Source organism: Petaurus breviceps, unplaced genomic scaffold, assembly GCF_028583685.1.
Source record: "Petaurus breviceps papuanus isolate PSGF00001 unplaced genomic scaffold, PetGlider_PUasm1.0 140, whole genome shotgun sequence".
Classification (NCBI taxonomy): domain Eukaryota; kingdom Metazoa; phylum Chordata; class Mammalia; order Diprotodontia; family Petauridae; genus Petaurus; species Petaurus breviceps.
In genome coordinates, this window is record NW_027185698.1 from 35,287,948 (window position 1) to 35,301,658 (window position 13,711).

Genomic DNA, 13,711 nt, shown 5'->3' on the forward strand with positions numbered 1-13,711 from the left:
ACGTTATAAAACTGAAGGCAATAGGCAAGCCCCAATATGAAACTAACCAAATCACCTGTCTTATAGAAACCCCAAAGACTGTGACGATATCTTGCTGTAATATGCCCTTAGCACAAAAAGATGATAAGTCTGAATTCAAAAGCCTTTAATTGGATAAATTGCAGTATTTTCTCCCTCATGAGAATCTTTGTGACTGAACCTCAAGGAGTAAAGATACAGTTGAGTGAGGAGGGAGAGAGGATAGGATTGACAATATCAACATGACAGTCTATCAAACCACCTTTGCCCAACCTCTCCCACCCTCATCCCACCCCATCCCATCCCCACAAAAAGCAGTCTCTGATAGATATTATGTGTCAGGCAAACTATAATATGAGGACAGTTGTTCTCTTTCCACGTTTTTTTCCCTAACTTAATCTAGACAGAATTTTCCCTCTCTGTCTCCTCCCCTCACTGCCACTTACTCCTTCTTCCTAGCCTCCTATGTACTCCATTTACTCTGCCAGTTTTGGAGCTGCTGCCCTGAACTTGGTTTGTATAGCCCTTGAATGTATTTACCTTATTGTAGTGAATTCTTCTTGACTCTATCCTTAGGGAATGTTTGGCCTACTCTTCTGGATAATAGATCCAACCACAGTCTAAGCCTTGCTCCCTGCTCCTTCTTCTTCTCTCTACCCCCAGATGTGTCCCTAAACACCAATATCCTATTTATTTTCGCCTCCATCAACACAGGGCTGGGACATGGGTACAGCTTCAGCTGGCAGCACACAGCTAGGTGGCTGGTATTTCAGGACTGAACCCCACTAGATGATGGTCAAATCATGGCATATCTCACCTTTGGCAGTTTTGACAGTCTTTTGTGTCTCTTTGAGCGCAATAAACGTTCTCTTTCCTAGAAGGAAATAAAACAGATGTCATTTTTTAGCTTGAGTTAAATAATGCAAAAGGAAAATCAAGCTGATTTTGCCTTGAGACAAATCTAGCCTTAAGATTTTCTAGATGTTTCTCATTTCAGTATCTGACCAGGCACAAAGAAATGATTCCATTTCTCTGAGAATAAATAGCAAAATCATACTGTGACTTTGCCATATAGGTTTGTATAAAATATTGGTAACCTAATATGTTTTGCATGATTTCACATGTATAATTGATAGCATATTATTTGCCTTCTCAATGGGGGAGGGTGGTAGGGAGGGAGAGAATCTAGAAATCAAAATTTAAGAAGAAAAGAATGATAAAAATAAATATTTTAAAAAATTAATAAAATGGAATAAATAAATTAAATTGTGGTACCTATTAGATTGCCTATTTTTTTCCATAATTTTTTTTCAAAAATCCATTCATGAAAAATTTCCCCATTCAAATCCTAACCCCTGAAAGGGAAATAGTAATGTTCTAGTAACATTAGCTTGAGGGTCAACATAGATATGTCTTGAAGATAAATGTTCTTCTGCATGGTCTCAGATTTATTTTATACAAAGTCAGAAATATGTAGGGCCTTATCTGTGAAACCACAAAACTAAAAAAGACACTCACACCCACACTAACTCAGTGCTATTTATGTTCTGAGAGCAAAAATATCAGAGAAATGCACACTTGCTTAGTGCATTTTCAATACTCTGCTTGAAAAAAACAATAAGATTCAAAATCCTGGGTATGAAGAAGGATGCTGAAATATTCAAGATTAAAAAGCAATGCAAGGGTCTGAGATGTATATATGATCTATTTTTTCTAAAAAGAAAAAGAAAAAAGACAAAATGAAAGAATAATGATGTCTCATTTTTTCTATTTTAATCATAGCACTTAGATAGTACTTTTAGGTTTGCAAAGATATTTACACGTATTACCTCTTTTTTATCATCACAACAAGTCTGCAAGGTAGGTGCTGTTATTATTATCCCCATTTTAGAGATGAGGAAACTGAAACTAAGAGAAGTTGAGTAACTTACCCAAGATCACATATCTAGCAAGTGTCTGAGGCAGTATTAGTGAAACTAAGAAGCTTCAGCTTCACATAGCACTCTCCTTGCAACAATTCTTTGAAAAAGATAACATACATATCCCCATTTTACAATTAATCAAGGCTTAGAAAAATGGAGTGACTTGCCTATAGTTCCATCAGTATCAGGTTCAGAATTTGAATTCAGATCCCTTGATTCTAAATCCATCTATATTTCTGTTGCACCTGACAGCCCTGATACAGATTCATTTGCAATGAGAGGAGAGATGTTATTGCGGAAAGAATTATAAGAGAAACATGGAAATAAGGTATTTTTTTTTCCTTATGTGGCCTAGGTATCATTAAGTCATAGGGATCTATGATATTATTGATAATGGGAACTGCAAGGTGAAGAAATACCCTCTACTAATCCAGACCAGTACAAATTCTGAAATTTAAAATCCTGCATCAAGAGGTTCTAAACCTTTTTGATGTTATAGATTTTTCTGGCCATCTGGTGAAACCTATGAGCTCAGAATGATGTTTTTGAAGGCATAAAATACATAAGATTTTCAGGATAATATTTTTCAAATGCACAAATTCAAAATACATCATATTACAAAGGAAACCAGCTATATTAAAATACTGTTATAAAAATGTTAAAAAAAAAAAAAAGAAAAGAAATACAGACTCCAGGTTATGAATCTCAGTCATTGGTCTGCTAGGTGGCACAGTGAGTAAAGCACCAGCCCCAGAAGTCAGGAGGACCTGAGTTTGGTTCCAGCTTCGGACACTTAATACCCCCCACACACACACACACACAAACTAGCCATGTAACCTTGGGCAAGTTACTTAATCCCAATTGCCCTCCAAAAGGCAAAAAAAAAAGAATATCAGTCATAAATAATTGCCTGGGGCCTTTAGACGATAAGTGACTTGCCTAAGGTTACACATTCAATAAATATCAAAAATGGCATTTTAATCCAATATCTTCACATCTTCATAACTTCAAAGCCATGTTGTCTTTATCATTTAGCCCTAAAATTATGGAAATTACCCATTATAATACTAAAGGCAGTGTAACTTTTATGAAAAATCAAAGAACGTGCTTTCAAATGTTCTGACTTCATTAGTTCCTAAGAAAAGTGTTCTGAGGACACTGAGATTGGTGTTTTATTGTCACTACCCACTAGGCACAGCAGTTCTCAAAGTGTAGCTCAGACACCACAGGTTATCCTCAAGACTTTTAGGAAATCCACAAGGTCAAAACTATATTAACACGTTTTATTTCCTAATGTAGTAAATATCAATGGATATAACCTACATAAACAAAAGCTCTTGGTGTGGATGAGGGGAAGGTCATCAATAACTTCTAAGAATATAAAAGGGTCCTGAGATACAAAATTTTAAGAATCCCCTCTACTAGCACATTCCATTGCAAATTTAAAAATTCTTGGGTCACTTTTCAAAGAAACAGCAATGTGGTCAGTACCATGGAGAGGTCATCAATCACTAGCTGCTGTTCCATGACCTGAAGCCTCAAGAATTCAATTTCTTGTTCATCCCGGGTAAGGCTGAGATCATTCAAGGAAGTATGACGTTTCAAAGAAGCCTGGGCAGACAACTTTTCTTTCTGGAAAAAAAAAAATAGAGAAACTATAAACTGAAGAAGATTTAGCTTTTAGACATGATGGCAGTACCTTTTGTTACACAGATTTTCATTTCACTACTACAAGTCCCCATAATTGTTGAGGTTCAATAGATCATTATATTTATATTCCAAAAAAAAAAATTCCTGGACAAGGAGGAAAGTAGCTTAGGCCCTGAAAGATGTGATATGGGAACAACTGAGGAAACAAAATAATTCCCACACAGAATGCTTAGCATAAAAATATTTGTTGAAATGGCACTATCCACATGTTTTGAAGGACTTACCATTTCTACATTTTCCCTTGTGAGATTTTTAATTTTTTCTTCCATCCTTTGTATACTTTGCAACAAGTCATCATTTTTCTTCATCATTCTCTTATTTTTTTCAACAAGAGGTTTCAGCTGAACTTCTGTTTCACGAGAGCGTTTCAACTACAGTTTTAAACAAATGGAGGAAAATGACCAAATAAATTTAAATCCTAAAGATATAGACTGAGAGGTTTTTAAAAATTTGTAAGAGAAATACTAAGAAAATCATATTATGAGATATAGAAGGAACCTTGGGGTTTATTTATGTCTACACTCTCATTTTATAGGGAATGAAATCAAGGTCCAGAGACAGTGATTTATCAAACCATCCAGCTAGCCCAGGACCATGTACAAATCACAACGACCCAAACAGTAAATTGAACCTATGACTTGGGTTACATTAGCACCATGTTCTAGACATGTGAGCAAACCAGTCAAGAATGACGCATCAAAATCTGCCATACATGGAAGAACAAGGTCTGTGGAATTTTGCTAATTTAACCCTACTTGTATCCTTTGTCTTTTTTTTTCCTGATCTCATCAGTGAAGAAAATCTGAAAATTTTATTTTTATTTTCTTAAAGCCTAAGAGTCAATTCTTCTGATTACTTTTTTTTAGCATGTGTGTGTATATGTGATAGTGGTGGTGGTGGTGTGTGTGTGTGGGGGGGGGAGATGCCCTGACTCAAATGTCCACATTTACATCAGCAGTGTCAGGAATTCCCAGTGGAGAAATTCCCTCCTCCTCTGCAGATCAGCAACTCATCTGTTACTTATGATTTTAAAAAAGTTGTGAGGGGAAATTTAAAGTTAAATGACCTAGACAAGGAGCTAGTATGCATCAGAGATAAAACTTGAACTTAGGTCTCTATGATTCTAAAGGCTGACCTTTTAGCCAACATTACTGAATTTGCCTCTCTCTGATTACTTAGAACAGGGCTTCTTAAACTTTTTTCCACTCATGAACCTTTTTACATTTCCTCAGTGTTCACTGGCATTGCATGGCCTGAGGGTATGCATAGTACAGAGTGTACATGCTTTGTGTTCAGAACCAAGGCTGCAGTGAGGCTGAATGGGGCAACATGGGCAAGCACTGCTAGAGACACCTCAGATTCATTACATGTTTGATTTTTAATTAACTTTTGGCCATTGTGCATTCAGGAACCTTTTCCTTTTGCCAATTATTTTTAACAACACCATATGGGGTCACAACCCACAGCTTAAGAGGCACTGGCAATGATCTAACAGATGTAAAAATGCTTTGTAAGGGCAAAAATCTTCATACAAATGTAAAGTATCATTCCATGGTCGAGTTAATTTGGATGGAATTCTCTAATGACATATCATATCATAGATTTTAAGTTAGAAGGGAATTTAGATGTCATCCACACTAATTTTCCCTTCTCATTTTACAGATGAGGAAACTAGGATCCAAACAAGTTTGATGACTTTGTCAAGAAATACGAGTTAAATATCAGACTGGATTTGAGCCAAAGTCCTTGGCCTTCACATTCAGTGCCATTTCTACTACACTAAACTGTTTCTCCTTCCTTTCTATCTGTAAACTTTGTAAGAGAGTACTCCCCATCCTAAACAATAATATCAATTCCTATGGTTCTGTTACTCTCTAGAACCATGATTTCCTCCCTCTCCTCCCTTTCATCATCCAATTACTCCAAAAAATACTTTTCACTCCTTCCCTTTACATTCTCACTACCCACTCACCCCTTAGCACCTTCAGTCTTTTCCCACCTCCTCACTAAAAGAGAATGTGCAGTAACTAGTACATGGATTTATACACATTAGTTGAAAATAATATATTTAAGTGATATCTTACAAAGAGAACTAAATCATAATTTCATTTTATTTACACAATTTATCATACCAAATAGCAATATTATCTACTCTGCTTAATTACTGTTTGTTGAATAAAGGAATAAATAGCCTTCTTATTCTTTTGCCATTATACTATTCCAAGCTTCTTGAGGACAGAAGCTGCTCAATTTACATTTTTTTAGTACTAAGGCCAAATGCCAAGTTGTACACAGCAATCATTTAACAAATATCCATTGAAATGAATTTTACTGTACTACCTTAGCATCAATGACACCTAAATGAAATAATTTACCTTTTATAGAGCCCACCAAGAAAAATAACTGAAGGAAAGAAAGGAGCTTAGACAAAGAAAGGGATCAGAGAAAACTTGCAAATTTGACAATGCCCTTCTTCTTCTATAGTGATTAAAATACTTTTAACTTGTCTTTTCACTACACAAAAGCTGGAAGCCTACTCGCTTTTGTCTCTGGGTGCTGTAAATTGGGAATGTGATGCTTATTGACGCACACATTTTTAACAAATTTTTATTTTCAGTTCTCATTTCCCGCCCCCCCCACCTTAAGTCCCTGCTCCATCCATTGAGAAGGCAAGACATACAATAGCCATTATAGATGTGACATCATTCAAAACATATTTCAACATTGGTCATTTTCTTGGGGGGAAACAAGAAAAATATATGCTTCAAACTTCACTGAGTCCATCAGCTCCTTATCTACAAATTGATAGCATTGTACATTAAAAGTTCTTTAGAATTATGATGGATCATTGTATTTATCAGTTACTAAGTCTTTCACAGTATATTTTCTTTACAATATTGATGTTACCATATAGATTGTTCTGATTCTGCTCTCTTCACTTAGAAAACCTAGTTTTCTAAGGTTTTTCTGAAACCATTCCCCTTTATCATTTCTTATAGCACAATAGTATTACATTATATTCATATGTTCAGCCATTTCTCAATTGATGAGCATCTCTTCTTTCTCCAAATTTTTGTCACCACAAAAAAGAGCTACAAGGTTTGTGTGTATGATATATATATATATATATATATATGTATATATATATAAACACACATATACATATATATAAAACCTTTTTTCCTTTTTCTTTGATCTCTTTGGGGTACAGATCAAGTAGGGATACTGTTGAGACAAAGGGTATTCAGAGTTTTATAGTGTATGTGCACAGTTTCAAATTGTTCTCCAAAATGACTAGACTAGTTGAGAGATCTACTGATAGTTCATTAATTATTTTTCCATGGGAAGCCAGGTGGCACAGTAGAAAGAGCAGCAGGCCTAGATCCAGAAGGGCATGAATTCAAATCCAGTCTTGGATACTTACTAATTGTGTGACCCTGTACAAGTCACTTAACCCTGTTTGCCTCAACTCTTCATCTGTAAAATAAGCTGAAAAAGGAAATGGCAAACAATTCTAGTATCTTTGCCAAGAAGATGCCAAATGTGGTCTGAGGGAGTCAGACAAGACTTAAAACAATTCAACAATAAAAAATTACCCAAATTTGCTTATTATATCATTTTTAATGTCTAAATCATCTACACATTTTGAGCTTATCGTGGTATATGAAGTTCTGTACTTTATCTTACTTTATCTTAAAATCAAAATAAGTTTAAAAGCTCTGGTCCTGAGGAGAGCAACTTGCTCCACCCACTGCCTCCCCCACCTTCCCTTTCCCTCAAAGGCTCTTGTCCTGAGGTGGATGGCTACATTCCATCTACATGCCAGGGTACTGATGTATTTGTATTCATGCTGTCAATTTGTCTATCAACGTGTGTGTGTGTGTCTCTGTGTTTGTATCATGTGTGCTGTGAATGAGTCTGCTACCTTATAAGAACTAAACTACGACATTTCTAAAGGCTGCAGTTAGGGGGGGGGAAATCTGTAAAACTATTTTCCTTATACTTTCTGGTCTGGCCAACCTGGAATTACAAAATCAAAAGTTAGATATAGCTAAAAACATCTTAGCAGATTCTGAAAGTAATCATTAAGAAGTTGGAAATTGAGTATATTGGTATTGCTGGGGAGACAGTAGGTCACTCATACTAAAACACCTACCCCCCAGTCGAGATCACTCAGCATTCCTCACTACCTTCCCAGAGTTAAGAGAGTATCTCAGTCTGGGGATTTTTTTAAAGTCAATTTTTTTAAACAGTCAAGTTTTTGTTAACCCTTATTATCCCAGATCAAATAAAAGAAGAGAATGCAGGAGAATTGTAGGGATATACTTGCAGACTGGCAATTACCCTAACTGCCTGTGCCCCTGGGCACCTTGTAGCCCACCATTCTAGGCAAAACTTGGATATGTCACTTAGGTCCTTGTACATTCTGCCCACACTGGCCCAGTAGCTGAAAACAGCCCCAGGCTCAGTACATTTTGCAGCTGTGAGAAACGGAAAGGTGGATGGATCAGACCTGTGGGGAACATTTCAAGAAGTATCACTACTGGGAAGCCAGCCTATGCTCCAGGTAAACTCTATACTTCTCTGTTCCAGTTGCAAAAATATATCTTATCTCTGACCTGTTTCCTGAATTTGTAAGGAAAAAATAATAGTTGTTAAAGGAATAAAATGAAATAACTGTATATCACTATTTGTTTGTCTCCTTTAACCAAACTTTTAAAGGTTAACACATCAAAATATGTTTTGTATGACAGCATACATATAAACTATAACAAATTTCTTCCCTCTTCAATGAGGGAGGGGGGAAAGAAAAGGAGGGAGAAAATATAGAACTCAAAATGTTAAAATTGTTTTTACTTGTAATTAGGAGGAAAATAAAATATTAAATTAATAAAAAAAAACAATTCAGACTATGATTCTTACTAAAAGCATGTATGCACAATTTCAACCTAACTACAATATATTTAGAAGGAGTTTTTTTAACCAACTCCCAGTGGAATAGAGAAGAAAATAAACCAAGTTTATAAAATGAGGAAACTAAATTAGGAGTCAGGAATCTTCCTAGGTCCTGTCTGAATCTGTTATTAATGATTATTATTATCTTAATTTTGGATTTTTTGGATCACCAAACCAATTTCAGCTTTAGTTTCCCATGTCCAAAATAAGAAGAAGTAGACAGAGATTTAAAAACTGGAATCTGTGAACTTGGTCTTCTTTGTAAAAAAATGTTTTGCTAACTATATTTGGTATCATTGGTTTCCTTTGTAATTCTCTATATTTTATTTTTTGCATTTAAAAACATTACTCTGATAAGGGGTCTACAGGTTTCTGTAGATTACTAAAGCAGTTTATGATACAAAAAAGGTTGAGAATCCCTGGATTAGATGCTGTCTTTAAGGTACCTTCCAGTTTTAATATTTTATATCCTATGTGCCTAAGTTCCTTTCAACTGTAACATTCTAGGTTCAATGTTCAAGGAGTCATAGAATCTCAGAAATGAAAGGGACCTCAGAGGACATCTATGCGCAGTCTGTCCCATATCAAGACTCTTCTCTATATTACTGTCCCATATCAAGACTCTTATCTACATTATCTTTTGTTGTGGACCTTTAGCCTTTGCTTGATAATGTTCTCAGGTCACTTACTGTTTTACTAGCCCATGGTTCTAAGATTTATAATAAACATATTATCAGTGAACTATTTTCCAGGAAAAGCTGACTACCCCTAAGTATCCCTAATTTCTGCCCAGTAAAATACCATCTGTATTGGCAGAAATTGATTTACCAGTTCATTTCTCTCATCTGCTAACAGAGTATTTCTGTCTTCTAGCTTCCGGATTACTGCATTGAGCTCAGCAATTTTTAGTTGAAACCTCCGCACATCTCGTTCATCCATATGCTGCTCCTGAAAAAAAAAAAAAGTAACAGATTTTACAGAAGAAAAAAAAGTACTGAAAAATCCTTACATTTCAAAGTGATTTTACAAAACCCTTATTGATGAGCCCTCAAAATGATTTCCCAATTGGCCCTACCCTAATCTATCCTACACACCACTACCAGAGAAAATACTAAAGCACAACTCCAATTGTGACACTGTCCTGTTTAGAATTCTTCAATTACACCCAAAAGAAAAAAATGAAAATTCCTCAGTCTGGCATTCAAGTTCCTTCCACAATCTGGCTCAAAATTTGCCTTTCCAGCCTCTTTCCAGATTCGGCTCCTGCCAAAAAGCACTTTTCTCCATTCCTTGAAATTATCTCTTAATTTCTTATCGGGAAACTTTTGTCATCCTCACCTTTGTCCCTGAAATATTCTTCCCTTCTCTACCTGCAGAAATCTTACCTCAGTCTCTAAAGTTCAACTCAGAGGACACTTTCTCCATGAAGCCTTTTTCCTAATGCTCTCAAATAATGTCCTCAGATCTTTCACGACACAGTGGGCCTCTCCAAGGAAATTATAGTAGTTTAATATGACATAGAATAGGCCTGATCTACCATTTATTCATTTTGTGACTTTGGACAAGTCACTTCCTCTCACTAAGTCCCTGGCTCCTCATCTGTAAAATAATAGTAATAATTCCTGAACTGCTTAATTATATATATATAATACATTATGATATATATCATACCATATAATTACATGTACATATATGTCCATTTAAATAGTACTTCAAATTTTACAAAGTGTCTCACAAGGACCTTATGAGGTAGATGCTATTATTATCCCCATTTTACAGAAGAGAAAACTGAGGCTGAAAGAGATTCAGTGACTTCTCTGGGTCACACACACAGCTAGTAAGTCTCTGAGGGAGGTTTTGAATACAGATGTTACTGAGTTGCAGGCTGCTAGGTGGTGCAATGTATAGAGCGCTAGTCATGAAGTCCAGAAGGTCTGAGTTCAAATCCAACCTTGCTAACTATGTGACCTTGGGCAAATCATCAAACATTTAACTGGCTCAGTTTTCTCAGTTGTAAAATGAGGATAATAATAGCAACTACCTCCCAGAGTTGTTCTGAGGATCAAATGAGGTATTGGGAAAGAACTTAACACAGTGTCTGGAGCACACACACAGTAGGATCTTAACTAAATTCTTGTTTCCTTCCTTTCTTATTTATTGATTCCAACTAAGTCCAACATTCTATCCACTATGCCAGCTTGCTATCTCAGAGCAGCTGTAAGACTCAAAAGTTAATTATATAAATGACCTTGTAGCAGTGAAGTGCCATGTAAATGTGAGTTATTACTACCACTACCACACTATTACTAATCTGTTTTATAGTTATTTTTATACCTGTCTTATTTCTCCAAATAAACTGTATGCTCATTTTGGGCAGGGGCCATGTCTTCTCCATCTTTGTATCTTCCCCAGCACCTAGTATGGCGCCTTGGACTTATTAGGTGCTCAGTAAATGTTTGTGGGATGAATGGAAGAATGAATGAAAGAATTAGAAGACTAACAATAAATGTAATGGACAGTGCCTGGCAAATAGGAGTTGCTAGTTGAATGCTTGCTCCCCCCCAACTCCCAAAGTCCCAATGACTTGCTAAACATACACACACAGAGACATGGAGCACACACATACACATACATACATACATACATGCACATACATATGCTGTACCTTGCACATAACAGATGTTTCATTTAAAAACCCAGATGAATGATGAAGGAACAAGCCCCATCAGACCACACAACCTTACCGAGAAGCCCATCAACTCGGAGATGTCTCCAATTCCCCCTGGAAGCTCCTTCTTCGGGCTACTGTGGTAACGCTCAGCTTCTCTGACTTGTACCAGTTGCTCATCTAATGCTTCTTTCTGAAGAAGTAACTTCTGGGTGTGGCCTGCCTGCACACCCAGGTCTTTCTCCAAGGCCAGGATGACACGGTCTTTGCCTTTTATCTCATCCATCTAGAGAAGAAAGCAAGCTAGATGAGAGCTGTGATCACGAAGAGGGTATTCTGTGCCTTAGTTGGTGTCTTAGATCTGGGCAAAGGTGTCTACGTGATGAGCTGAGTAAGCTAATGTTCTTGAGCTAACAGGACATGAAATGATGGTGATTCCCCTTGTATACTGAGAAGAACATGGAGTCTAAAAGTAGATACCTAGCTCTACTATTCAACTGTTATATGGTCTGGGAGAAAAGAGAGACTTGATTAATACAAATATGCATTTAAGGCAGGTAATATTAGAATGAGAAGACATTATTATTAGCATTATTAACAAACATTCATGAAAAGTATAGCAAGTAATTTAGTAGAGTTGTTTATAAATTATTTTTCTCTGGTCTTTGAGCTAACGATGGTGATGACAATGATGATGATGATACCATTTATATAGCACTTTAAGATTTCCAAAATGCTTTACAAATATCTCATTTTTTCCTCCAAATAACCTATAGAAAGTAGGTGCTATTATTATCTCCATTTTATAGTTGAGAAAACTGAGGCAGGCCTCTAGAGTTTAAGTGGCTTGTCCAGGGGTCACACAGTTAGTCTCTGAGTCCAGATTCAAACTCTGGTCTTCCTGACTCCAGATCCAGCACTCTAACCACTGTGGAACAGTAGTTTATCAGGAGATTCCCAATCATTTAGTAAGTTTCCTTCCATCAGCTTTAGGGGTTTTCACGGCATAGACCTTTCCTGGAAGGGAATACCTCACATCAAATTGAATCTAATCTCTTGTTGAGGATACTAGGGACTGGTCTGGTTGGTGCCCCATCACTAGAATTGATATTGATCCACTGCAGCTCAGGAGAGTAGATTGTTGTTGGAGAAACCACCCTCCCTGTGGTCTACAAGAAAAGCTGAGAGAATGTCAATGTATCAGTTATTATTCTAGACACTAGACTTCTGGAAATGAGCCTCGATAAGCATAGACTGGTCCTTGAACAAGAGACATGCAGCCATGCCCACAACTGAAGTATGGCCAGCTTAGCAGAATTGGCAGGACTGTCTTTCCTGGAATCTGTTTTCTGGAATCAAACTCCAAAGAGCCTTCAGAGCTCCCCTTCAGCTCTCATGATGGTAGTAATAGAATGGAACAAAAAGAGTAGAGAATGGTAACACTTTTCAGATCATCTATAACAATAATTTAACTGTTTGCTCTTCTAATACACAGTCTGCCCAATGACTATCTCCAATGTTAGAGAAAGAACCTTGGCTTTGGAGTCAAAGAACATAGGCTTGAAAACCCTCTCTTACTTACCACATATGTGACCTTGGAAAAGGAACATCACCTTGTCCAAGATGCCATATGGAGTACTAGTCAGACATGCTGGATGCAGAGTCAGGAGACATTCATTCAAATCTCAACTTCACCACACCACACTCAACTCTGCCAGTTACAGCTACAAAGGCAAGTGACATAAAGATATATGGATGGCTCACTTTGTTCATTGGGCTTTAATTTTCTCGTCTGCAAAGGGGAGATGATAATACTTTCACATCCAGCTTGACAGCGTTGTTGTGAGAAGCCTAAAATGCTATATAAAAGTGAGCTGTTACCATTACAAACACATTCACCTCTCCAGGTTGCAGTGTCCTGGTCTGTGAGATGATGGGGTTGGATGCAATTGCTTTTAACTCCTCTTCCAGCTTTAAAGACCATGACTGTATCAACATAAATTGATAAAATGTGGTCCTGTGATTTGTGAGGACTTTGTGAACAAGTCTACTAAGCTGCCTATAATTCCTTTTTAAGAATTTAGTATTACTAGAAAGACTAACATGTCTAATACAAACTGCCTTATCTATCCCTTTATAATACAGTTATTCTCTGTATAAGAAACAATGTGCCATAATAGAGAAAGGGCATGAGTTAATATGTCTTGAAATATATAACTATTTGGGCAAATTTTCTAACTACTTAGTACCCCAGGTGACTCTATAAGACTATAAAACACATAGTAAGCACTATATAAATGGTAGCTGTTGTTGTTATATGAGGCTCTGAACAGAAATAGCTTCTCCATACCAATGAAATACCTCTCTGTCTCTGTCTGTCTGTCTGTCTGTCTGTCTCTCTCTCTCTCTCTCTCACACACACACACACACACACACA

At 36.7% G+C, this 13,711-nt stretch overlaps 1 protein-coding gene across 1 annotated transcript in view; it reads right to left on the bottom strand.

The window, feature by feature from the left end:
- LOC138147548 (janus kinase and microtubule-interacting protein 1) overlaps positions 1 to 13,711 on the bottom strand; it is a 200,392-nt gene that overhangs the window by 30,819 nt on the left and 155,862 nt on the right. The window contains exons 6-10 of the mRNA XM_069070057.1: positions 11,351 to 11,560; positions 9,435 to 9,554; positions 3,875 to 4,021; positions 3,432 to 3,572; positions 836 to 892 (exon numbers count right to left, since the gene is read on the bottom strand). Of these exons, the coding sequence (XP_068926158.1) occupies positions 836 to 892; positions 3,432 to 3,572; positions 3,875 to 4,021; positions 9,435 to 9,554; positions 11,351 to 11,560 (675 nt within the window). The remainder of the gene's footprint in view (positions 1 to 835; positions 893 to 3,431; positions 3,573 to 3,874; positions 4,022 to 9,434; positions 9,555 to 11,350; positions 11,561 to 13,711) is intronic.